The following is a 25,831-nucleotide window of genomic DNA, read 5'->3' on the forward strand; positions in this document are numbered from 1 at the left end:
GTCCATCAACCACCTCGTGGGCGGGACTTTGCCTCCCGCCAATTGGCTGGCGAACATGTCGTTCACTCTTCAGTAGTTTTCCGGTTGGTGCCCTCTACCGTCCATCAGTGACATTTCACAGGTCTATTGGCTAAACCAACGTCGCTCTAGACGCCTCTCTTTGATTGGTTATTAGTGCTGTCGGTCCCCAATGTACTGAACTCTTATTGGTGAAAGCTGCCGTCGCTCGGGCGGTGGCGGGCTCCGGGATTGGCGGGTGCTGGGCGGGCGGTGTCAGGCTCTCGGTGGCGGCGGAGGCGGCGGAGGCCAGGGAGGAAGATGTCGTAATGAGCGGTGGGTCCTGGCCGCTGCCGGCGGGGTCTTCCCGGCCCCCAAGGGCCGGGAAGACGGGCAGAGGCCGCAGGGACGGGGAGCCGGGGTTGGGGGTTCCCCCCTGGGGCCGGGCCTGGCGCCGGGGCCCGGCTTCGGGAGGGGCGGGGGAGGGAGGATTCCCGCCCGAAGGAGGAGCGGGGCTGGCCAGCCGGGCGGAGGCACCCGGAAGGGGGCGTTCGACTCCCCGCCCCCTCGGAGCCCGCTGGGCGGGAGGGTGGCGCTTCCGGGGGCTGGCGAGAGGTGCGGGCACCCGGGCGGGCCTGGCACCCCCTCCGCCGGGTTGCCGACCCGCCTCAGTGCTGCCCGGCCCGTGGCCATACCCTGGGTCCGCTCCGAGGAGGCGGCCGACGCTCCTCGCGCTTGCCCTGTGTTCAGGGGACCCTCTGCACTCCGACTCTAGGTGCCCGCCAGCGATTCAGGGACCTCCCGAGTGCAGAGAGGGGCAAGGGAATGCTTGAAATGCAGACCGCGCGAACCACATGGGCACTGCTGGGCATAGAACCCGACCTGGTTCCCGATATATCCCAGTGGAGAGATGGTGTCAGGACACTAGGGCACCCCCTAGGACAGATGACTTCTCGCTTTAGACTGCGGAATGGGCAGAAACCCTCCGTTTAATGTTTTTACTTGGGTCTTTGAGCACCAGCTAGATACATGCAAGCTCTTAGCAGAATTGTGAGCCGTTTAAGAGCTTGTTGACAAGAGTTCCCAGCCTGTTGGCTGATGCTCCGTCGGGGGGACTGTTGATTCCCAAAAACCAGGTGCAAACCTAAGGAATGACAGGAGAAATAAAACAAAATGGATACTTACTTTCTTCCTCCACCCCACCTCCAACCCCATTGCTGACTTGAGGTTTTCAGCCTCCTACCTGTGCTTCTTGGCTTATGTTCCCAGTGGCTTTCTAATTTTAGTTGAAAAGAAACTGTGTCTTCTCCTCTGGGCAATCGAGAAACCTGTCTTCACTGCGTTCCTTGGTTTCTATTCCAATATACCCTCATGTTTGTTTCTTAATTAACTTGATCCAGAGGGACTCCCTCTGGCTTTTCTCGGTGCACATTCTCCCAAAGTTTGTTTTTCTTGAGGTTACTTCTTGCTCACTTACTAGTTGATTCCTAGAGAAAGGGAGGGAGGAGCTAGGGATCTGCTTTAAGCAATGAATTGGCTCATGGTCCCCCATTACCCTGTTTTTAAGGGATGATTTACGGGTGATGACTGTTTCAAGGAACACTAGCATGCACTGTCTAAAACTTGCATGTTCTAACCCAGAAGGCATTAAGTATCATAATGGAGGGCTAGGTGTTGAGTTGGTGTTTGGGGTAAGACTTTTAGAGCTAGAAAGTTTGGGGTGTTAGCCAGTTCACAGGGAGGCTGTTAAAGGAACAGTGGTGGAATCCATACCATAGAAGCCATTTTGATTAATAACACAGAGAAACATGTTGTCTGCAATAAGGTATGTAACTGCAGTGTCTTGTTTTAAATTCTGTGTGCGATGAAGGGGGCAAATCTGTCAGACAACCTAGCGGTTGGGCTGATGATGTCAATGTTCCAGTGGCTTCTAACAGGCATTAATACCTGTTGGAAATGGATTCTCATTGGCTAAGGTGATTGGTAAGTTTTCAAATTCTGGTTCTTCCACTTGGTTGTAGAGAGGTTTAACCTCTTCATTTGAAAGCAGCAGCAACAAGAAGAAAAAAAAAAGCTGGTCTGACATAATTATGAACCCCCTGAGCTAAAGACACAGTGTCTTTGCCAAGGAGACCCAAGTGGAGTTAGCTTATAATCAGATCGTCACCTGACTGCCCTGTAGGGAGAACTGGCTCCAGGAAGAAGAGTTTGGCATCAGTGTTGACAGCACATAGACTGGCCAGTTTTGTTTTTGTTTTTTTGTTTTGTTTTCCCTCAGATCCTATTAGTTTGGGCCTCTGGAGCCCTGTCAGAGGAGAGAAGAAGCTGTAAGAAGATTTTAGCGAATTATCTGGGTAAAGGAGCTGCAGGGCATAACAGCAGATAGGGTAGTTCTTTGGATATCTTGGCCTCGAACTTCCTCCTTCTTCTGTTGATTAGTAGTAGCCCTTGGAGAAGCTGCAAGATCCGTGCAGCCTGAACTGTCCTTTGCCATAGGCATGTGATAATTCGAGTTTGCTTTAAACAAGTCTTGCCCACCCTTATGAAGACATTCTAAACTTGTTGCCAACCAGTAGACCCCTGCTATTGGCTTGAGTTCAGCAGTCTTCTAGACCTTTGTCACCCCATTTCTATGATGGAAATGTAGCATGTTCTTTTATGACTTCTCTTTGCCCCCTCCGTTCTCTGTTTACACACAAATTGGAAGCCTTGCTTCCAAAGATTGAAAAATGTAATTATTTTGGAGGGGGTGGGCAATGGCCACAGAGTGAAAGATGCAGAGAGACACTGCTTTAAAGTATGTATAGAGTATGAGAAAGTGTAGAGATGTGAACACTTCTGAGTTTCAATGATTATGTGCCGCAGTTGAAACCTTGTGGGCTGAAGACTTGAAGTAAAATCTATTTGGAGAAACTCCAATACTTTCTTATGAGTTTACTGGGTGATACATCTGGTTCCTTTGGGTAGCTTAACTGGATTAGGGAACTTCTCCTAGTAAGTTCTAAACTGAGAAAACTTGGCCTACCTGCTGGACCAAATCAGTACAAGCTGGACTGAGAAATGGACATCAGGATGGAATGCATTTGTTGATGTTTTTGCTTATTTGTTTTTTTGCTATGAATTGAGAGGGTAAAAGCATGGGACACTACCAACTCAAGGGCATTGTCAGCCTAAGTAGGGAAGGGATTAAAGATCGCCCTAGAAGAGATGCTCCTAGGTGGTACTGGTAGATTTGTTCTAGTTGACAGGATTCCAGAATGGAAAACTAATGTCTCTGCTGCCTCACGGGATGCTGGGAAGATAACCCAGGAGCAAGCTCGGTCAGCACTCGCTGCTTGGGGGAAGCCACGGCCTCTACCACATGTCTAGGAAGTGCTCTTTCTCAGTGCTCCACGGCCGCCCCTGACACGGGGGATTACCGCGCTTCTCATCGGGGCGGGCTCCCGGCTGGCGGGCTCTTGGGAGACGAGCTCTGCTCAGGGGCCATGGAGAGTGAAAGGGCTGAGTGCCCAGTTTAGATGCTGCTCAGTCTGTCCCCGTGAGCGGCTCCGAGCAGCATGGAGCTGTCAGGGCTGTTTGTGTCACCGGCAGAGCATGTGTGTAGGCCCAGCTGTTTGAATGCTTCCTCTGGACACCTCATTCCCTTAGCTGCAGTTTCAGCGTCAGAATCGCGTGCTGTACCTGGCCAGAAGCCTCACCACGTCGCAGTGCCGAGGTTGGCTTGGGTGACTGTTGTGTTGGTTCTAAGGGCTCTGAGATGCCCGTTTGTCCTTAGGCCATGATTTAGGCCGTTAGGTGGCCTCTTTGATTTCAGCCGTGGGGTTGAAGCGGCCCAGGAGCCAGCAGCAGGCACTGGCCTGCACCCTGCCACATGTCCCCTCTCTAGAGCTTCCTCTTTGGGGTATTTGTCACATCTCCTCTGGGGCTCAGTGGAATCACAAAGCGGTTTCTCAGAGAGTGTGGCTAGGGAATAAGAGACAGCAGGGTCGTGTGATTGGAAGTGGACTATTTCTGCCCCTGGTCAGTGTCTAACAAAGTCTTCTCAGATTGGCCTCAACACAGACGGAAACATTTCCCAGCCCTCAGAACACTAAATGGTAAGGCAGGCCTCTCTTCCCCGGGGGAAATGAAGTCAGCAGTCATCTCCGAACCTGTCCGCACCCAGGATGAATGCGATGAATGCGGGAGTGACTCAAATAAATGTGCCAAAGCAGAGAAAACGTGTTTGTACAGAATGCTCTTCCGGGGGGAAATGTGTGTCTTGCTTTCTTTTTTTCTCCCGATCTCCAAGACAGTTCTGAGGTCAGTATTCTTTGTACCATTTCCTGGGGCTGCTCTGTCAGAGTGCCGAGTTTCCACCGCCCCCCGCTGCCCTGGGTCCCCACTCACTTCTCCAGAGTCCCTTCTAGGACCACTGGGTGTGACCCAGGCAGGATACAGTCTAGCAAGTGACAGTCCCATTTTGAGGAGGGTATCCATATACCCTCCAGGTGCTCTCATTATCTGAACCCAGTCAGAAAAGAACTCCCCCCACCAATGTATGTTAATCAAAAGAAGCATTGAAATGGGGTGCCTGCTGTGTGGTGATGAGGTGTGGGCTTGGAGCTGTTTGTCCAGGAGCGGGATTGGACCATGCTGGTGTGCACACAGGCACTTGTGCCCTCGTGAGGTGACTGGCAGGCTTGAGAGCTCCATCTGGGCCTTCATCAGCTGAGGGACCTGGCAAGTGGATCCCAGCCTCGTGCCAGGACACGCACATCTGCGGGTTTTCTCCTGTGGTTCTTAAAACTCCCATTTAGGCTCTCCCGCTCTGCAGCCTCCATGATTCATTCATTCGTCCATTCAGAGAGAATATACTCAGCACCTACTGTATGTCAGATAGGAGGGCTACGTCAGTGGGTAAAGCAAGGGGATATCCCTGGCTTTAGCAAGCTACATCTTAGTGGGCGACGGTAAATAAGTAACTCCTCGGTATGAGATGATGGATGAGAAGTGCTAAGGAGAAAAACAGAACAGAGGACAGAAGAATGTGCAAGGGTGCAATTTGTATAGGGTGGTTAGGAAAGTTTCAGTGAGAAGGCGACGTGCGCGTGAAACCAGACAGAAGGGAGAGAGTTAGCCAGGCTCAGTCTGGGGTCAGGGTTGGAGGGTGAAGGAGAACAGCAAGTGCAAAGGCCCTGAGAAGGAGCCAACCCCGGCATGTCGGGAAACTGCAGGGAGGCCAGTGTGGCTGAAGCATAAAGGGGAGTGATGGGATAGGTCAGAGGGGTCACAAGAGACAGGTCACATAGGGTCCTTATGCGTTGTGGTGGTGACTTTGGTTCTTACTTTAAATGCGAGAGGGGATGCGGGTGGGGGCGTTCGGAGCAGAGGAGTACCCTGAAGTGTGATGGGGCTCATTCTGGATGCATGTGAGGTATAGGCTGATGGGAGCAAGGTCGGAAGCCCAGCCAGGAGGTTTTTGTACTTAACCAGGGGAGAGATGATGCAGAACAATGTGGGTGATAACGAGGGGTGCCGGTGAAAGCAGTCAGATTCCGAATGTATTCTGACGGTAGAGCTACAAGTGTCTGCTGACTGTCAGACGGAGAGTGTGGGGAAAAAGAAGGGGCAAGGATGACTCGCAGGGTTTTTAGCACCAAGCCGCTGGAAGGACGGAATTCCAGCCACTGCGTGGGGAAATTTGAAGGAGACACAGAATGAGAACGATATCAGGGGCTAGTTAGATTTGAGATGCTTGTTAACATACCCACGTGGAGACGTCAGTAGGCAGTTGGATATACAAGTCTGCAGATACCAATTTGGAAGTCATCATTACATAGAACCTGTGTATTGTTGCTTTTTAAAGCCGTGAGGCTGGATGAAAGCACTCAGGAAGCAGATGTAGACAGAAGAAAGGTAAATGCTGAGACAGCACCCTGGGGCCGCCCAACCAATCAGGATTTGAGGAGAGGAGGACCCAGCAAAGGAATCTTTGAGGAAGTAGCTAGAGAGGTGGGTCAGCCTGGCAAGTGTGTCCTAGAAGCCAAGTGAAGAAAGTTTCAAGAAGAAAGGGGTCTGCTGTCAGATCAACACATAGAATGAAGCCTAAGAATTAATTAACTGTTAGACTTAGCAACACGAGGTCACTGGTGGCACGAGCAGTTTCTGTGGCATGGGCAAAACCTGGAGCAGCTCCAGGAGTGGCAGGAGAGGAATTAGGGGCAGCAATTACGGGTAACTTGCAAGGGGTTTTGCTTGAAAGAGAAATAATGGAACTTAGCTGTTGTAGGGAATTTTAACTTCTTAAAATGAAATAGTGGGCCCACATAAGGGTCCTTAGCTGAAGCTGGGGTCAAAGTTGGGCGCAGGGAAGACAGGATGGCTCCTTAGGTGTCTGGGTAGAGAGAAGGTCTTCATTTCCACCCTCCTCCTCTGGTCTGAGGCATGAGCAAGCCACCACCCACAGCTGTCCTCCTGAATTGGAAGTCATGAAGTTCCTTTTACCCTTATTGAGCTCTTCTGTATGGTTATTATGGTGCTGGAGACTTGCTTCTCAGCGGTTTGGAGTCTTTAACTACCAGTATTGCTGCTTCCTCTGTGCAGGCCAGTTCTCTTAGCTCATTTATGAACGCCCTTTGAGGTCCAACTTTGTTCTCTTAAACCAGCCATGGCTTGCTTTTTCCCTTACCAGCACTGAATTCTTCCAGGCCAGGCAACTGGGAGAGACTGGGCTTAGAAACTGTTTTGTTGGCTTCCGGCCCAGCCGAGCTGACCAAAATAGCCCGCAGAAGGACTGTTTGTGCAGAGTGAAATTCCTCCAGGGGAAATACCGTAGCGCCTGGCCAAGAAAGCCATGGTAGGAACCCATGAGGCAAAGAAAAAAAAGCCAAGTACCCCCAAGGTCTGGCTGTGGAGTTTGACCCAAGTTCTCTCCAGAGGGAAAAGAGCTTCCTAAAGCCTATTGTGTTATTTCTTAGGACCCCTTCTCTGATTCCTTGTGTATCAGGAGTCGTGTTCTCAAGTGAAAGACCAGTGGAATGGCTCTCAGTCTGATGGCCAGGGCTTCAGGGTCCTGTCTGAGGCCTCTTCCTGGTGCTCCCGGAGCCAGCCCATGGAAGGACTTCTAGGACAGATACCACTCCCTGCTCTGTGATGGGTGTGAGTGCTACGAAGGGGGCGGTGGGGCTTTATACACTGGCGTATAGCAGGGGCACTTGATCCATGGGAGAGAAGAGGTCAGGAAAGGTTATTACCTGACTGAGTTATAAACCAAGCTCTGAGGACCGCAGTTGGCCAGATAAAAGAGAGCACGCGCGTGTGTGCAAACTTTGGCTCCAAGTGAGAGAGTAGTTCCAGAAATGGAAGACACTGACGTGCCTGTGGGGAGAGATGGAAGAGCAAGAGAGGAAGATAAAGGAGCGGTAGAGGGGGTTAGGGCAGATGGTTTTGGCTTTTACAAGCTTATCATAAGATCATCTGGAAGGTATTGAAGGGTATAATCAGGGGAGTGGCTGGATGGGATTTGCATTTTAAAGATTCTTCTCTCACTGATTGGAGGCTGGATTAGAGCGGGCAAGGCCAGAGGCTGGGGAGCCATTTTGAAGGCCTTGGGCGGTAGTCCAGGCTGAGCAGAAGGTGCTTAGTTACAGGGTCATGGCGAAGGGGATGGAGAGCAGTGAGTGGATTGGAAAGAGGTTTATATTTAGGAGGTAGAATCATGAGGACTTAATGAGTCACTGGCGATGAGGATGACGTTCAGGTTTCCTTGTGATTAGAAACACCAGAGAGAGGCTGGTTGAACCAAAGCCTCATCCAACCTGCAGGCGCCGAAGGGCCTCTGGGTCGTGTGCTGGGCGTGGTGTGGCAGTGCGGTGAGAGCTGGCCTGGCCCACCCTGGAACCCTCCTGTGAAGATCGACAGAGGCATTAAGCCCATGATTATTTGAAGGGTGGCGAGGGTTACCAGAGGGGTTCACCTCCTCTCAGGGGTCTAAGTAAATGACATGCTGGATCCGGAGTGGGCTCTCAGTACATTTTGCTGGAAAAAACCAGGCTGAGACCTGAAGGGTGAGTAGGAATTAGCTAGTGAAGTGAGAAGAAAGAGCTCTGAGCAAGGAAAGGGCAGCAGCAGAAACGAAGACTGCAGGGGGGCCTGTGGAGGCTGGGGATGAGAAAGCTGGGGAGAGAATGGCCAAAGGTGGCAGCTCAGTGTGGCCAGTCCTGTGGCCCGTCCAAGCGGAAGGCCCACGAAGGGCTGGTAGGTGTACCTGTCTGCCACTCAGGAGACCGGGGCCACACGCAGACCCGGGAGTCGTCAGTCTGTGGACAGTACCTGCAGCCTTGTCTGTGGGCATGGTCACTTGTGGACCGGGTATTGGGAGAGAAGGAGGGGTGCTGAGGAGCAGTAGTACTGAAGGGTGGCAAAAGGAAGAGGAGCCCACAAGGGGAAGAGGAGGCCAGAGAGGTAGGAGAAGATCCGTGGGAATTTCGAGGAGGAGGAGATAGGCAAAGAGTCAAGAACTGCTAAAGAGTGTCTGTTGGATCCAGTGATGAGGAGGTCCTCGGTGACCTGGGCAGGAGCAGTGTCAGCAGAGAGCTGCGGCTCAAGGAAAGTGAGAAAGGAGGGAAACAGTAAAGTGCTGGCGGTTTTTCCACCAAGTTTGGCCAGGGAGGGAGGAGGAAAAGGCTGTAGGTGGAGGGGATAGTGGTAGAGACGGACGATCTGTCCGTAAAAAGCCGGAGGCTCGGGATGCCTTTTCTGCAGGTGTTGGAACTAAACTGGCTTCCAGTATGAGGAAGGGAAAGTCAGAGGTGGTGCCGTCAGGCCCTAGACCCCACCCCCCAACCCCCCAGTCTGGAAGCCTTGCTTGATGCCATCGAAGTTCTCCTTGGAGCCTAAGAGAGCTACTGTTGCTTGTGTAATAAATCACGGTAAATCTTCACCAGCCAAGGGACTGTTGGGAAAGTTTTAGCCAACCTGAATTAATGAAAAGTCTGACTGACTGAACTCCTAAAGGAATGCTGCTTTTCTTTGAAGAATACTCAGTAAATCCCACTTACCGGGCTGCTAAATGTAGGTTTCAGTGACCGGATGTAAACTGTTAAAAGCAAATGGTACGATTAAAATGGTTGAAGTGAGATTATGCCCAAGAGCCCCTTTGCAGTCTTCATACACTAGCCAGCCTCACTCTGAGAAGTATGAAGACAAATTTTAGACACAATTTATGTCCGAATTACACGTTTAAATAGAAGGTTCCAAATTAATGAGGTTCAGAGTACCTTTGATCATAGTCCTGCAGTTACGTATCTACGCTACTTCTGAACCACTTTTCATTTTCAAACACCCAACTGGAAATACTTCTCTTTTCCCTTTCATGGTTAATCCCAGGATATCATTCTGCAATGGCAGGGAAATCAGTCTCTGTTTTGGTTGCCCAAGCCTGCAGCCCAGGGGCCGCAAAGCTCAGAGCGACTCTAGGAGAGATACTTACAAACATTGGTTTGAAACCTAGAGGATTATTTCAGGAGCCAGCTGGGGAGGAAAATGAAACCAAACTGAAATGGTACATCGAGCCCAGCAGTTCTGCAGCTTGCTTCAGTAAATGCTGCTGCTATAACTTCCCAACTGAGGAATCGCTCTGAGCCCAGCCCAAGCTCCAAACCGTTCTAGTCCACGGTAACGACGACCGCAGAGGGAGAGAGGAAGACAGGAAAGGGAGAGGAGTAAGAAGCACGAGGCCTGTTTTCATTTCATTTGCACCCTGTCCTATCCTAGTTCCGTTTCCTTAGCAGAAGATGTCTGCAGGAGAGTCATTCACCAATTTTAGTTAAGGGAACAGAGTCCAGGGGAGCCTCCTGGGAGGGCCCCTGCCTTCCCTTCCCAGCCTTGGCCGCCAGTAACTCAGCTTGTGTTTTTAACAGCAACATGGTCTGAGAATTTAGAAAATCTTCAAGATCATTTAGTCCAGCTTTCCACCCCATCTAGACATCCCATCTCCAACAGAGACACATATCCTGCCTCTAAACGATTCCAGGAAAGGGAGAACATCACCTCAAAAGGCAGCTAATTCCAGTTTTTGAAAAGTTCTCACTTCTATTAAGCTGAAACCTGCCCTTTTAAAGTAAACTCTACATCCAACATGGGGCTCAAACTCACAGCCCCTAGATCAGAAGTCACACTCTCTAGCTACCAAGCCAGCCAGGCACCTTAAAATCTGCCTTCTTGATGTTTCCAGCCTGAAGTCTTTGAACCACGTATGGGATAAAAGCACTGGTGGATATCACTGGCCACACCATTGCTGCTGTGCTCTGAGCAAGCTCCAATGGAAAATGCCCCTTTCAAAATATCCCTCAGAACGAAACCTGACACTCCAGATGTGGCCCAAATGTGCCGAACACACCAGGACGATTATTTTTATTCCTTTATGATTGAACTTCTGGAAATGCAGCCAAGATTGCAATAGAGTTTTGGCCACCGTATCCAGATTCTGTTGCCTCCTATTTAGCTTTGAGTCAAACCCACTGGGGCTTTTTCACAGGAGAACCACTATTAAGCTCTGTTCCATTCTATATGCATGTGCATTTTTTTTTTTAAAGATTTTATTTATTTATTCGACAGAGATAGAGACAGCCAGCGAGAGAGGGAACACAAGCAGGGAGAGTGGGAGAGGAAGAAGCAGGCTCCCAGTGGAGGAGCCTGATGTGGGGCTCGATCCCATAACGCCAAGATCACGCCCTGAGCCGAAGGCAGACGCTTAACCGCTGTGCCACCCAGGCGCCCCGGTGTGCATTTTTTTTTTAACCCAAGTGCAGGGTGTACTCAACGTCAAAGTTTAAACCACTGTTCATTGATTACCCACTGTGTGCTTGCTGCTCTCCACAGTAATTACTGACGCCTCCCAGGATCCCAGGAGGGTGCTGTTCTCCGTCCTGTAGGCGGCACAGTGAGCCTGCGAGGGATGCCCCAGCCACCCTACTGATGATGGCGTAACCCCAACTCTCATTTAGGTCTGGAGCCTCGTGCTCTAAAGCACTGCATATACTAGTTTTTAGAGATCTCTTTGAACCCTAATACCAACACCCAGTGTATTTATAATCCTCGGTTTTGGACATCTGCAAGTTGAACTTGTCTGCTTGGCCTTCGCTTGGTTTTCCAAACTTGAGTGGTGGATCGACCACTCTAACGCCGCCTTTTCCAGCCTCTGGGGCACAGAACCAATTTACTGAGTCACAGCCAGCATGTAAAAAGATGAAATAGAGTAGAAGAATACCGAAGTCCATCACACATAGGAAGGGCAGACTCTATTTCAGGAAATGCACTGCATGAGCACAGGACAGGGAAGCGTGTGGGTACGCACATACTGGGTCTTGACGTAAACTGTTTTTAACTGTGGTTCATGGTCTAAATAGTTTGAACACCACTGCTCTAAAGGAAAAATGTTTTTGAGTCAACTTAGATTGTTTTCATTATAATGCTGCAACTTTACTTAATTAGGCACAGAAATCTGTTTATCAGCTCATTGATCTAGCTCCTATAAAATTAATTAAATAATTACCAAAAAGCCAGTAAAAGTCACATCAAGAGTCTCATTCTGGGAAGATGACATTTGATTGAACCCAGATCACTGCTGTCAGCGTAAGCACGGCCGACTTGACACTTTGGGCTCCTTGAGTTTCGCACGCCTACCCTGCAGTGTCTCGTGCCAAGCAACACACTCCTCCCACGCTTCTGAGGAGCCGTCATCCCTCACTTTGCAGAAATGTAGCACGAATTAAATGTGCAGAATTAAGTTGTCTTAATTAGCCCACGCAGTCAGAGTGGTGCCACCTGGCACCAGTACAGTTGGAAACACACACACACACACACACACCAGCCCTGAAGCAGGCAGCCTGGTAAAGCAGCAGTCACCCAGTGGACGCTCATTTTTAAAAGATGACCATCACAGTGATAACACAAGAAGAAAACATTCTGGCAGAAAAAGCATGTGCCTCCAAGGGGACGCTGCAGACCCTCGTCCTGGGACCCACCCATAGTTTGAGACACCCTGGTTGCCCTTGCAGCAGCAAACCCCTCAGGATGGGAGGATCTCAGCACTTAAGGGGGAGGCACATCCGGCTTTGCCCCCAAACTAGGCTGTCCTGCCTGTAGTTTCTTCCCTTCTTGTTCATAAGAAGATGTCAGATACCTTGTTGAAATAAAAAGCACAGTGTATACCCTTCTCTTGATGTATCCATGCAAAACCCCATGAGACAGCATGGCTCTGCTTTTGCAACCCTGTGCTTACTCCTTACGATCATTGTTTCCTTCAGTAATTGTACTGTGCTGTTTGGTCATGTGTTCTCGGATTTTGCCAAGGATCAGTGACTGCGGTATTTCAGGATCTCCCTATATGATTTTGTCCAGAGCTGCCCTTTGACTTCTCACACGGTTTATTTCTCGGAAATAATAACCTTGTTTCTGTATTTCCCGAAAGTCACTTTCCAAAAGCTCAGGATGCAAGTCTCACTGCCTGGGGCCCTTTTCCTTAGTGATTTCTGAACTACAAGATGGCATAGATTCTCTCCCCCCCCCCCAATTCTTATGATTTCCACTTTACTTTTATTTCTCTTATATCAGATTTAAGTTCAGAGTAGAGATTCCCTTCATTACTTCCTCAACATTATTTTTATTAAAAAAAAAAAGCAGAATAGAGTATATTGACTGAGGGAAAATGAAAAAATCCAGAAAAACCAGGAGAAAAATTCTTTAAGTCAAGCAAAATTCTACCACCAAGAGATCATGAGTTTTAACATTTCAGCATTTTCAAAGACTTTTCCTGCTGTATTCACATACAGAAATACGTACACGTTCAACAAAAACAGAATTTACTCTATTTTCATTCTTCTCATTATATTCAGTCATTAGTTCTAGTCTTGAAGCCTTTGGGGCCATACCTGTTATCCTACGTAAATTCACTTAAAGCGGTGACCCATATGCTGCAGATCGTTACCTGGGCCGTGGCGCTTTTGCAGTGAGGGCTGAGCGTAAAGCACCTCAGACTTCCTCATGGGGCAGGTGTGTCTTTGTCAGGGATCCCGGCTGAGAGACGCTTCTCTCCCAGGCTGGCTTGGCATCTGGCTATAGCAGGAGTGAGCGAGAAGCTTGGGTTAGCACTAGAGGATTAACCGGAGTTGCGGGGGTGCGGAGGACCCCCCTGCTCACCAGATGGGGATTCCGACCTAGCTAGAGGGAGTCGGCCGTGCCCTGTGGAGACAGCTCCATTAGGTCACTGAAGCTGGTCTTGGCAAAGGCTCGTATCTTGGTGTTGTCCTAGGCTTTATGATGCCCGGAGACAGGACCAGCTGCCCTCACAGCCCCGGATGGAGAAGGCAGAGGAGATACAGGGTGGCTAACCTTGAGTGGGGAGGTGTGAGGAAAGGTTAACCTCTCAGAAACAGCAGCAAAGAGAGGCAAGAAGAGTATCTGAGGCCGGTGGGCCTGGGTTCCGTTTGGAACCATCTTGTGCATTATTCCATCTCTTTCCCCCAACAGATCCACAGACCAGCATGGCTGCCACTGCCGCTGTCAGTCCCAGTGACTACCTGCAGCCCGCCGCCTCCACCACCCAGGTGAGCGGGCAGCGGGTTCTGAGGGCTGGGGGCTGCATCAGCCTGGAAGCACGCTCAGAAGCTGACATCAAACCACCACAGAAAACTCTGTACTGGCTTGCTATAAACACCCTGGGATATGAGCCCCGGGAAGGTTCGGTTGTCTGTTTTTTCTGAACGGAGAAGCCAGGGCCACTTACCTGAGGTGGCATCGTTGAGTCGGGGAAAAGCAGGATTAAACTCAGTGCCCCTTCCACCGGACCCACTGACCATACACTCCAGAGGCTCTGTCCTTGTTGCCTCGAAAGAGCAGCCCTCTCCGCTTTACCAAAGTGTTTATCCTTCCTGTGACCCAGCCCTTCCTCTTTNCCTCCCTCCCTCAGTCCTTCCTCAACTGAGGAATCAGTGGCCCCTTAACCCCTATGGGCCAGTGGACTTCTGCCTGAGAGCTGAGGATGATTCCGTGACCCCCTGAGAAGCAAGGCTGGTGGGAAGTAAGGGTATTCACACTGTCATAGGGGCTTCTAGAGAGTTCCTTCCTGAGAAAGATATTGCCTGTTCTTTCTCCCTGAGAGGAGGAGGAGCCAGCAGGGAAGGGGAAGATGTCGGCACCGTGCCGACCACAGAGGCGGCGAAGAGCCTGCCAAGAGGAGAGGACCATGAAGGGCAGAGGGTGGCCGGGCAGCAGGTTCACGTCTCACCTTTCCTCCGCTTGTTCTCTCGCAGGATTCCCAGCCATCTCCTCTAGCCCTGCTTGCCGCAACATGTAGCAAAATTGGCCCTCCAGCTGTGGAAGCTGCCGTGACACCTCCGGCCCCCCCCCAGCCCACACCACGGAAGCTTGTCCCCATCAAGCCTGCCCCTCTCCCTCTCAGTCCTGGCAAGAATAGCTTTGGAATCTTGTCCTCCAAAGGAAACATCCTTCAGATCCAGGGGTCACAGCTGAGTGCCTCCTATCCTGGGGGACAGCTGGTGTTTGCTATCCAGAACCCCACTGTGATCAACAAAGGGACCCGATCAAATGCCAATATCCAGTACCAGGCGGTCCCTCAGATACAGGCGAGCAATTCGCAGACCATCCAGGTACAGCCCAGTCTCACCAACCAGATCCAGATCATCCCCGGCACCAGCCAAGCCATCATCGCCCCATCACCATCCAGTCACAAGCCTGTCCCCATTAAGCCAGCCCCCGTCCAGAAGTCGAGTACGACCACCGCCCCTGTGCAGAGCGGGGCCAATGTGGTGAAGCTGACAGGTGGGGGCGGCAACGTGACGCTCACTCTGCCCGTCAACAACCTTGTGAACACCAGCGACTCCGGGGCCACCACTCAGCTCCTCACGGAGAGCCCCCCCACCCCACTGTCTAAGACTAACAAGAAAGCCAGGAAGAAGAGTCTCCCTGCCTCCCAGCCCCCCGTGGCTGTGGCCGAGCAGGTGGAGACGGTGCTGATCGAGACCACTGCAGACAACATCATCCAGGCGGGCAACAACCTGCTCATTGTTCAGAGCCCCGGTGGGGGCCAGCCCGCCGTGGTCCAGCAGGTCCAGGTGGTGCCCCCCAAGGCCGAGCAGCAGCAGGTGGTGCAGATCCCTCAGCAGGCCCTGCGGGTGGTGCAGGCGGCATCTGCCACCCTCCCCACCGTCCCCCAGAAGCCCTCCCAGAACTTTCAGATCCAGGCGGCTGAGCCGACGCCTACTCAGGTACCACACGCACCCTCTGCTCCCGCCTCCCTCTCCTTCGCACTGAAGGGCTGGCGCTCCGTTCCCCCTCGGCTTGCTTTGCAAGGTGACGCTGATGCATCTCCCAGCTTGACCTGAGTGCTGGGAGTCCGTGTTGTCTGGGGCAGGCAGTGAGTGGCCATTTCTGCCCACACGTGGGGTCTCTTCAGTTCAGAGGGTTACGTACAGCTCATCCTTAGAAATCAGATGAGACATCCCTATACACCTATATTGTCCACTTTTTCTTTTTTGGGAGTCTTCTTTGGAGGGTGGGTGGGGGGCAGATCTATACTTTTTAATAATAAAATTTGCTTTTTTATGTAGAAAACTACATACTCAGAACGGTAGCGAGAATGAAACGAATTTCAGTCAGAACCATAGAATTTGATGTAAAGCAAGAAAACGAGAATTCTGGTCATTGCTAATGGCAAGAAAAAAAAATTGGAAGACACAGCCAAGCTTGATGGCAGGGACACTTAGGCTAGATCCATCTGGGATGTTAATAATTCAATAAGAATGTTCTTATTGGGGCTTCTGTGAAGGTGCTGTATTACTGTGGAATCTATTTGGCTCTGTGAGGCGGTTTTACTCTCTGTGCATGTCTAGTAAATGCCAGAGATTATGCCCATGGTGCAGATGGAGAACCTAGAACTCAGGAAGTATCCAGGAGCTCATAGGGCATAGATGACAAGAGCCAGGATTCAACTCAAATTTCTGACTTTAAACCCCACACTCTTTTCCGCTTTTCACCTTGACTTGCTGCTTCTCGGTGTGGCAGGTGGTACAGTTAAAATTGAGGACAAAGTTGTTGCTGTTGTTGTTGTTGTTTTAAGGACCTTTTTAAATATAAGAACAGAGCTCCTGCCATTGAGGAATTTATAATCCAGTTGTCTGGAGAGAGAGAACTGAGGCATCACAGCGAGTGACAGTAGTGAGTTGTGTCCTCTCCTGGGTGGAAAAGGAGTGCCCCTAAGATCAAGCTATGGACATGGAAGTCACACAGGAGGAAATCTGAGGCCTGCCCTGGAATGCCTGTGCACTCCTGGCATATCCTGTGTCGCCAAGTGATTTTCCTTAAATTGTTTAATTTACTTACTAGAATTCCTATGAGGTTCCATTACTAGACCTACCTTACAGATGAGGAACTGAGATGATGGCCGCTCAGGGGCACACATCCTTGGCGGTTCGTCCCCTCCCGTCCATGAGGTCCCATATCTTGAGATTGATGGATGCAGGGCTTAAACCCAGGTCTTCCTAAGGAAATAATCATACATATGGAGAAAGTTTTAGCTACAACATTATTTCTTTTTTTTTTTTTCTTAAAGATTTTATTTATTTATTCGACAGAGATAGAGACAGCCTGCGAGAGAGGGAACACAAGCAGGGGGAGTGGGAGAGGAAGAAGCAGGCTCATAGCAGAGGAGCCCAATGTGAGGCTCGATCCCATAACACCGGGATCACGCCCTGAGCCCAAGACAGACGCTTAACCGCTGTGCCACCCAGGCGCCCCACAACATTATTTCTTAAAGATGACGTAGTTTTCCAATATCCTGAGTGCTGTATATTATACAACTAATATTCTGTTAACTGTAGATGTAGGCAGTTTACAATCTTATAGCTAACTAAATCCCTGAAGGTAGGGCAAAGCACATGCACATTTTTTCAAGAGGTATTATATTCTGTATCAGAAAATGGGCAGTCCACAGCCTGAGGTCAAATCTGGCCCGCCCTTCTGTTTTTATAAATAAAGTTGAATTGGAATGCCCGTGTGCGGCATTTGCACTACAAGGCAAAGACCTCATCATGACCTGCAGAGTTTAAAACAGTCAACTCGCTGCCTTTTACAGAAAAAGTCCGCTGACCCCTGCTCTATATAACGAACAAAAAATGTTCTAGCAACAGAAACTTCAGATACACAGAAAATAGCAATGATACGTAAAAAGGCACGATGAGATTTGTGTATTCGTTAAGAGATGACATGAGGTTTGTTTCTTTGCTTTTAACTGAGAAACACAGTCCCAAATAACCCAGGAATTAAAATAACCCTAATCAAAATCACAGCCGGATTTTTTTTTTAAAAAAACAATTAACTTTTTGCTTCTGGATCATTTGAGTGTAAGTTGCCACCATAATCCCCGTCACTTCCAAATGTTTTATGGAAAGTGTCCCATTATTACATGCAAGGACATTCTGCATGACAACAATACAACCATCAAACCTAAGAAATTAGTGAGGAAACATGCTAATGTCTTTTGTTCCCCGGTCTTTACTTGACGTTCATACTGTGACACTTTCAAAGGCTATAGGCCAGTTATTTGGAGTATGTTCCTCAATTTAGGTTTGTGTGATGTTTACCCATGGCATGTGGATTGTGTGGTTTTTTTTTGGGGGGGGGGTTGTTGTTTTTTTGTTTTTAGAACTATCACAGACGTGATGGTGTGTTCTCACTGTACCCTAAAAGTGCGTGTTTTCACTTTGTCTCAGTACCCGTGACGGGTAAAGAGATGCTTGCCAGATTTCTGCACCTTTTTTTTCTTTGTAATGAATTAGTATTTTGTAGGGAGATACTTTGAGATTATGTAAATATCCCATTCCTTATCAGACTTTTTCCCACTTTAGTATCTTTTATTATGATAGAGATTTTCTTAAAATTAAGGTTTCATTCTAGAAGAACTTTCTATTTACAGAAAGGTTGCAAAGGTGGTACAGACAGTGTCTGTTTCCCTCTCGCTTGGTTTCCCCCATTGTTAAACATCATTAAGTTACCAGGTACCTTTGTCAAAACGAAGACACCGACATTGGCACATGACTGTTGGCTAACTCCACACTTGATTTGGATGTCACCAGCTTTTCCATTTATGTCCTCTTTCTGTTCCAGGACCCAGTCCACATACCACGTTGCCCTTAGTAGGCATGTCTCCCCAGGCCCCTCAGGTGATAGCTATTGGTCCTTGTTTTCCATGATCTTGACAAGTCGTGAGGTGTATTGTCAAGTATCTTACAGAATGTCCCCCACTCTGGGGTTATGGACTTTTAGAAAGAATGCTACAGAGGTGAAATGGCCCTGTCACATTATATGAGGAGCGTGTGATATCCGCATGATGTCCTGGTGGTGCCCTGTCCCTGATGTTAACCTTTATCGCTGCTTAATGCAGTGTTTGCCAGGTCTCTTCATTGGAAGTTGCTACTTTTCCCTTTCTTTGTTCTTTGGAAGGGAGTTGCTAAATCTCCCATCTTCGGGGGTGGGAATTAAGCTCTCCATCCTGGAAGAGAAATTATCTACATAATATTATTTGGAATTCTTCTATAAGGAAGAGTTTTTTCTTCTTTGTGCATTTACTTTTTTAATCGTTCATTTCTAGCAGTAGAGGCTCATGTATATTTATTTTATACTTTGGGGTATAATCCAGGACCATGTTATTTATTTTGTTGCTCACATCGTTCCAGCTTCGGCCATTTGGAGAGCCTTGAGGTTGGCCCCTGCATCCCCTGGCAGACTCCCACTTTTTTTTCCTTTCTTTCTTTTTTTAATCAGCTTTGAGATACTCACATACCATGAAATTACCCTTTTAACGTGTACAACTCAGTGGGTTTTAGTATATTCACAGGGTTGTACACCCATCCCCGCTGTAATTTGAGAATATTTTCATCATCCCCAAAAGAGACCCTGTACCTTTAGTAGTCACTCCTCATTTCCGCTTTCCTCCAACCCCCCTGGCAACCACGAATCCATTTTCTGTTTCTACGCATTTGCCTATTCTGGACATTTCGTTTAAATGGAATCTGACAGTAGGTGATCTTTTGCAGCTGACTTCTTTCACTTAGTAATAATGTTTTCAAGCTTCATCCCTGTTGTGGCAGGTTGTCAGGGCTTTGTTCCTTGTATTTCTTAGCCCCAGCCGGGGATTGACCGTTCTTCTTGGACAGTGTGGTAACAGTTGTTTAAGTCTGTCATTCTCTTCTCCATTTGTTTATTTATGTCTATAGGGACTATTAGGTTCTCATTTTATTTAGTGGGTTGTAATCCATTAGTATTACGATTTTGATGTTCAGGTTATCCCGTTTGGCCAGTGGGAGCCCACTTGAGTTGGCTCCTGTGTCCTTTCCCCATGTTACCCCCATTCCTTGAGGACCTTCTTACTTGCTGGTACCACAGGTGTTCCAAGCTCTTGTACTGTCCCTGCCCCCAAACCTGGAATCAGCTCTTTTCTCCAAAGAGCCCTGGTTCCTTTTACTGGAGCATGATATTTAGAAGCTAAGACCCGGGTGTTGGGTGAGCTCATTGCCCCTGGAGTGTTGCTGCTCCCAGCCCTTCTCAGCGGACACAGCCAAGAACTATATAGAAATACACATACGTATATATGTACACGCATGTAATGCCTGGATAGATAGATACAGGTGTAGACACACACGTACGCCTACATACATACACACATTTATATCTGTATTTCTCTCTCTATATCGAAACCCAAGAGTTTCCTCTGATTCATATCTAGTGCCACACATTTCACTCTAGTTTCTCCCTTTCCATATTTGTAAACTTCTCTGACAGTGAGAAACCTCGTTTCCTTTAGCCTTATTATATTCCTCTCTGGATCTCAGCTCTCTCACGTGGACACACTCCTCAGCCTGCTGGGGCAGCGACACCTGTGCCCAGCCACGGTCATCACTGCCCCACAAAAGCCCTCCTCGTCCCATTCAGGCTCTAATGTGCATATCTTGATGACTTTTGAGACACATTCCCAAATTTCCCTCCAGCGAGCCCAGACCACCTCACACTCCCACTCCTGATGTAAGAGGGAGTGCCTGTTTCCCTGCTGTCTCACCAACAGTGAGCATTACATTTTATTTCTCCATCTTTGCCAATCTGAGATGGAGGACAACTGTTTCTCATTGATCGTGCCTCCTAAGAGCTATTTTCCTTTGTTTGGTGGCCATTCACAGTGCATCTTTGGTGATGTCACCATTTAGCTGCCTTCTGATTCTCTAATTCTGAGGGCTGGCGTTGTATTTTTCCATGCTAAGGAAATTCAGTGTTTGGTTTCCATTCAACAATTAGCATTTGCTACCTTAATACGGGGACGCCTTCGGCAATGTGTGAATGTAGGTCTGGGCCAGTTGGAGAAGACTTGGATGGACCAAGAGATACCCCCACTTCTCACTTGGGCGGTGGCAGGGGGGTGACAAAGGCAGGGGCCCAGTCTCTCCTGGGGCACTGACCCTTTTCTCTGGCCCTTCCAGGTCTACATCCGTACGCCTTCCGGTGAGGTGCAGACGGTCCTTGTCCAGGACAGCCCCCCAACAACAGCTGCAGCCACCTCCACCACCACCTGTAGCAGCCCTGCATCCCGTGCTCCCCATCTGAGCGGGACCAGCAAAAAGCACTCGGCCGCAATTCTCCGGAAAGAGCGCCCCCTGCCAAAGATCGCCCCCGCCGGGAGCATCATCAGCCTGAACGCAGCCCAGCTGGCAGCCGCGGCCCAGGCCATGCAGACCATCAACATCAACGGTGTCCAGGTCCAGGGCGTGCCTGTCACCATCACCAACACCGGCGGTGAGGGAGGGCCCCTGAGCCAGGGTGTGGGCAGTGGGCCTGTTTGCGCCGCCCGTGAGAACTGTGGGCCAGCCCGGGGTTCCCAGTCACCACAGCGAGGATACTGCCCATCATTTGCCTGCCCCTTCCAGCTTAAGAGTATGTCCACTTGGTCCTTAAAGTCACCCAGTGAGATAGTTTAAGACACATGTTGGCCCCACCTGACAGCTGAAGATCTTGAATACGATGGAGAAGTAAGATGTACTCAGGAAAACCCTCCAACTAAACTACACATGCAAATTAGTTTGGTACAGACCCGAGAGGTGTTCAAGGGAGGTCCCAGGTAAAGGGACTTGAGAGGAGGCTTCTAGAAGGAGACAGCCTTGAGTTAAGGTGGTAAGGAGAGGATGGAGCCTTTGGCAGTGGGCATGGCTTGTGCACTTCGGTTCGGTAGTAATTTGGTAGTATTTCCAGTGTGAAAGTGCCTTACACATAATCAAAGGAACATCGTTGCTATGGAGCAAAAATGGTTCCTTGCACTTTAGCTGGCTGTTCTTTAACCGGGTGAAGAGCACTTTTCAAGGTAGTGCAAGCTCTCCAAATCTCCTCCCGTCATCCTTGCATGAGCTTAGGGCACTTACGCATCGCGCATCTAGGTTAAGGGCACGGGATGCCTCCACCCTGAGAAACACCAGTGTGAGGTCAGTGACACTCCCCCTGCTTTGAAATGGTTTTATGCATGTCAGAGAGGACTTGATTTTGTCCTGGTTTCTCACTCTTAGTACCAAAAATCGCTGGGGACCTTCCTGAGAGCAGAGTTGGTACCTCACGAGGGCCTGAGCTTGGAGGAGTTTCCAAAGAAACACTCCAAGACAAGCCAAGACAGGAGCCTTCCCCCCTGCAGTCATGTGGGCTGTGTAGTGACTCAGGACGTCGACTGTGATCTCAACTGCCTGGGTTCAGATCCGCGTCCTACCAATGATAAGCTATGACCTTGACGTGTTATTGAGCTTCAGGCCCCTCCACTATAAAAGAGGAATCATAGTGTCTGGTTTATGGAGTTAAGAAGGTGAAGCAAGTGAATACATTTGAAGCCTCGAAAACGGTATCTGGCCCATAAAAGCGTCACACAAATAGCTGCTGCCATGACCACCTCTATGGTGGGCAGAAGGGCAGAAAGGCGTCCGGCTTCCGCACCCTCAACGGTGCCCCCCCGTGCGCTACAGGGCAGCAGCAGCTGACGGTGCAGAATGTCTCCGGGAACAACCTGACCATCAGTGGGCTGAGCCCCACGCAGATCCAGCTGCAGATGGAGCAGGCGCTGGCTGGGGAGGCCCAGCCTGGGGAGAAGCGGCGCCGCATGGCCTGCACGTGTCCCAACTGCAAGGATGGGGACAAGAGGTAATGTAGGGGTGGGGGTGGGCCAGACCACCAGCCTGCCACGTGCCCTGTGCCCCCCAGCCCTTCTCTGGGACACAGATGGAGAGGGGATGTCCTCCTCACCCTTCCCGTGCCCTCGGACCTGACCTCGCATCCTCTCTCCATCCTGTCCTGCCTCCATCTTCTACCTCCTCCCTTTCTTGGCTTCCCGTTCCCTCCGTCCCCGCCCCTCCACCCAATTCCCAGGTCTGGAGAGCAGGGCAAGAAGAAGCACGTGTGCCATATCCCCGACTGTGGCAAGACTTTCCGGAAGACGTCCTTGCTGCGGGCCCACGTGCGCCTGCACACCGGCGAGCGGCCCTTTGTCTGCAACTGGTTCTTCTGTGGGAAGAGGTTCACGCGGAGCGACGAGCTGCAGCGGCACGCCCGCACGCACACAGGTCTGCCGGCCGCCCCGGGGCACCCTCCAGCCCGCACCCCCTCCGCTGCCGTCAGCGGCGTCCCGACTCCTGGCCCTGCCGAGGAGCTGCCACGCTGAGCGAGAGCTACAGACTGTTCTCAGGGGGGTCAGGACGACCCAGGAAGTTCTTTCAAGCCTAACCTTTATTGCAGTGTTTCCCAAAGGGAGGTCATTTACCTGACCCAGCCGCCACGACTTCCGCCAGAGCCCGTAGTCACTTATTTCACAAGTCCTGACGTAGAGGGCCAGGCACCCTACAGGGCTTTTTACCCAGGAACTGATTTAATCCTGGGAGTGACTCTGTGGGGAGGGCTCTTTGACTGTGCCCATTTTACTGAGGCCTGGAGAGGTGGCCGGGTCACCCGGGTAGTGACTGGTGGAGCTGGGTTCAAGCCAGGCCCTCTGGGTCCCAGGTCCATTCTCCTAATCACTTTCCCACACTGCGTTTCCTACTATTTACCAAATGATTTCCCTCACATCGTTTCACTATTTTTACTCATTTGTGTCCAGTGCCATCTGTTTGACCCTTCAGGCTTGATATCATAGTTACAGAACTATATAAAATATGAAAACGTCCGTCCATCTACTACCAAATGCCGCTGCGGGTATCTCCAGCGGCCCCCAGCACACACTTTGAGAACCGCTGCTAGAGCGAGGGCCTCCGTGAGCTGACCCCTGTCCTGGGACTGCCGTCCTGGGACTGCCGATGGGGCACAGGACCTGAAGCTGAAGCCCCTGGCCGTTGGGGGGCGGGGAGGGGGGAACAGATCTCACGGGCTACAGAGTCAATACTGACAGCAGCAGCTGGCAGGTCGGCGAGGAGGGGGCCTTTCCTAGGAGGGGGAAGACGCAGAGCCAAGGTTAGTCACAGGGATGGAGATCAGAAGGAAGCAGGTGACAGCCCTACACAGGAAGAGCCCTAGGTGCAGGTACAGGGGCCCAGGTATGGGCGCTTCAGGTTAGGGAGGAGGGATGGGATCAAAGGAGCCGGCAGAAGTGACCTCACACGGGGAGGAAAGAAATGAGAACTGCCAGAGGGTTTAGGTGAGTAGACCATAGGGAGCGGATGTGGAAGCAGGATGTGGGTAGAGCAGGATGACAAGGCGGTGCCAGCTTTACAGGGTGCCCCTCACACCTCACACGCGCTCCCTTGTCCCCGCTCCGAGTGACATGCATCTTGTCTTCCCAGGGGACAAACGCTTCGAGTGTGCCCAGTGTCAGAAGCGCTTCATGAGGAGTGACCATCTCACCAAGCATTACAAGACCCACCTGGTCACGAAGAACTTGTAAGGCCAACTGAGGCGAGAGGCCCCGAAGATACAGTCCCTCATCTGTGTCCTGCCTGGGCCCCTGGTGGGAAGGAGGTCCCTGGGCTGCCCTGGGCCCCTCCCTTCTGTTCTGCGACTGTCCCCACAGGAAGGGGCTCTGCTGCCCTGTCCTCGCCTCCTTCTCAAGCCCCTTGGCTCCGCCCTGGCCCTCCCCTCTCACCTCGAGCTCCCGGCCTGCCCAGACCGTGGACGTTGGCCATGCCCAATGAGACGTTCTAAACCAGGACGAGTGGGAACCCTTATTTCCAAAGGAAAAACATGAATTTCACTCCGTCGAGGAGCAAAGTGAGCCCCCCCAGTCCTCTCCCCCCAACACTGCCGGAGTCGCATTGTGCCATGTCTCTCTCTCTCTCTCTCTTTCTCTCTCTCCCTCTCCCCCTCCCTCCCCCGCCCTGCCAGCCACCTCGGACACCCCGGGACCCCGCGCCCAGGGCACCACTGGCACCCCCCCCACACCCCCGGAGAGGCTCACGGGGCTGCCTCCACTCCACATGCCCAGCCCTGCCACAGCTCTCCTCCAGCACATTCCAACTTTCTATTTAAAAAGTCAAGCTACCCACTGATGCCCTTTTTCTATGGAGAACGTTGCCTTATACTCTACTTCAGATGATGAACACTGTGTATTGTGTGTGCTTTAAAGTTTTATTTAATTGCTCCCTTCTTCCTGTCCTCGTTACTCACCTCCCCCACGCCTGCTTCAGTTTAGGGTTTGGGGGGCATTGAAGAGCATATGGATTTTTTTCTCACTCTAGCAATTCTCTTTTCTAAATGACACAGCATTTCAACTCAGATCTGGATTCAGATAAAAACACCTTCACCTCCTGGCCCTCTCCCCCCTCCCCCCATCCCGCCCCAGCCGGCCCCAGCTCTACTCGTGTACAGTGTATATTGTATAATGGACAGTTGTGTCTACTACATGTTTAAAAACATATTGCTTGTTATTTTTGAGGCTTTTAAATTAAACAAAAATCCAACTTTATTTTTAGTTGTAACTGCTTGAGGTATGTTTTATGAATTAAGTGACAGATTTGTTATCCTTTATTAACGATGTACTTTGTTGGTCAGCACTGGGCTGACAAAAATTTTTTCTTGCTAATAAATTTAGTTGCCTGAGGCAAAATCTGCAACCGGGCAGTGCAGCTTCTTTTATCTTTCCCCTCAGAGAGCTTGGAGGGGGGGACTCCAGAAGAGGGAGCCCTGGCCTCTCCCAGCCATCCGCAGGGAGACCAAGGCAGGACCTGGCCCTCCTGACCTCAGCAAATGCAGGCCAAAGAGGGCAGCGGCCACACGGACCTCCTGGCCTTGGCACGAGCCCCCAGAGCACCTGCCTGGCACCGCGGGGCAGGGCCTAGCGCAGGCGTTCTGCTTCTGTGAGCCAGTGTTCGGGGCACCAAAGCTGCCGCACGCTCTGCCCGCAGACTCAAGCCACGGCAATGCCTTCCTTACGAGCGGGAGAGTTCCTCTGCTCAACTCCCCAGCCCCGGGAGGGAGGCTTCGGCCTCAGAACCTGATAGCAAGAACCGTGGGGGAGAGAGAGAGAGCCAGAGGGACCTTGGCGTAGTCACTTCCCGGAGGCTAGAGAGTCCGGAGAAAAGGCAGTTCCCTAAGGCCAAGATCCCTTCCCAGGGTGGAGGGCTGGGAGCCCAGCTTTACCCAGGAGAGGACCCCGGCCACGGATTGTGGTTTTCGTCCGTCCCGCACCCCAGACAGGGCAGCACAAGTGCTGCAGCTCTGAAATTCTGGCGGGGCTCCTGGGGGGTGGGGACTGAGTTCTGAGGAGGACTTCGGTGCACGGGTGTAACGCTAGCGGGGCCAGAAGAGCATCCGGGCGGAAGGGAGAGGTGAG

At 50.8% G+C, this 25,831-nt stretch overlaps 1 protein-coding gene and 1 long non-coding RNA gene across 11 annotated transcripts in view; one reads left to right on the forward strand and one right to left on the reverse strand.

Moving 5' to 3' along the window:
* The first annotated feature begins 231 nt into the window (after positions 1-231).
* SP2 (Sp2 transcription factor) lies at positions 232-25,112 on the forward strand. Its single transcript, XM_040640741.1, has 7 exons — positions 232-333; positions 13,510-13,586; positions 14,292-15,266; positions 20,526-20,838; positions 22,044-22,218; positions 22,444-22,637; positions 23,847-25,112. The coding sequence occupies exons 1-7, from the start codon at positions 327-329 to the stop codon at positions 23,945-23,947; spliced, it is 1,842 nt and encodes a 613-aa protein (XP_040496675.1). The 5' UTR covers positions 232-326; the 3' UTR covers positions 23,948-25,112.
* LOC103660721 overlaps positions 969-25,831 on the reverse strand; it is a 30,852-nt gene continuing 5,989 nt past the window's right edge. For 4 of the 10 annotated variants that reach the window (XR_567877.2, XR_567881.2, XR_567874.2 and 1 more), the window contains exons 2-3: positions 16,415-16,538; positions 12,625-13,095 (exon numbers count right to left, since the gene is read on the reverse strand). This is a non-coding gene — a long non-coding RNA (uncharacterized LOC103660721). Of the gene's footprint in view, positions 1,142-1,240; positions 1,485-6,041; positions 6,818-7,232; positions 7,357-9,038; positions 9,077-12,624; positions 13,096-16,414; positions 16,539-25,831 lie in introns of those variants that run through there. The other 6 variants (XR_005837428.1, XR_005837432.1, XR_005837430.1 and 3 more) reach the window with 6 other exon arrangements.

Source organism: Ursus maritimus, unplaced genomic scaffold (genome assembly GCF_017311325.1).
Source record: "Ursus maritimus isolate PB19 unplaced genomic scaffold, ASM1731132v1 scaffold_24, whole genome shotgun sequence".
In the NCBI taxonomy this organism is placed as follows: domain Eukaryota; kingdom Metazoa; phylum Chordata; class Mammalia; order Carnivora; family Ursidae; genus Ursus; species Ursus maritimus.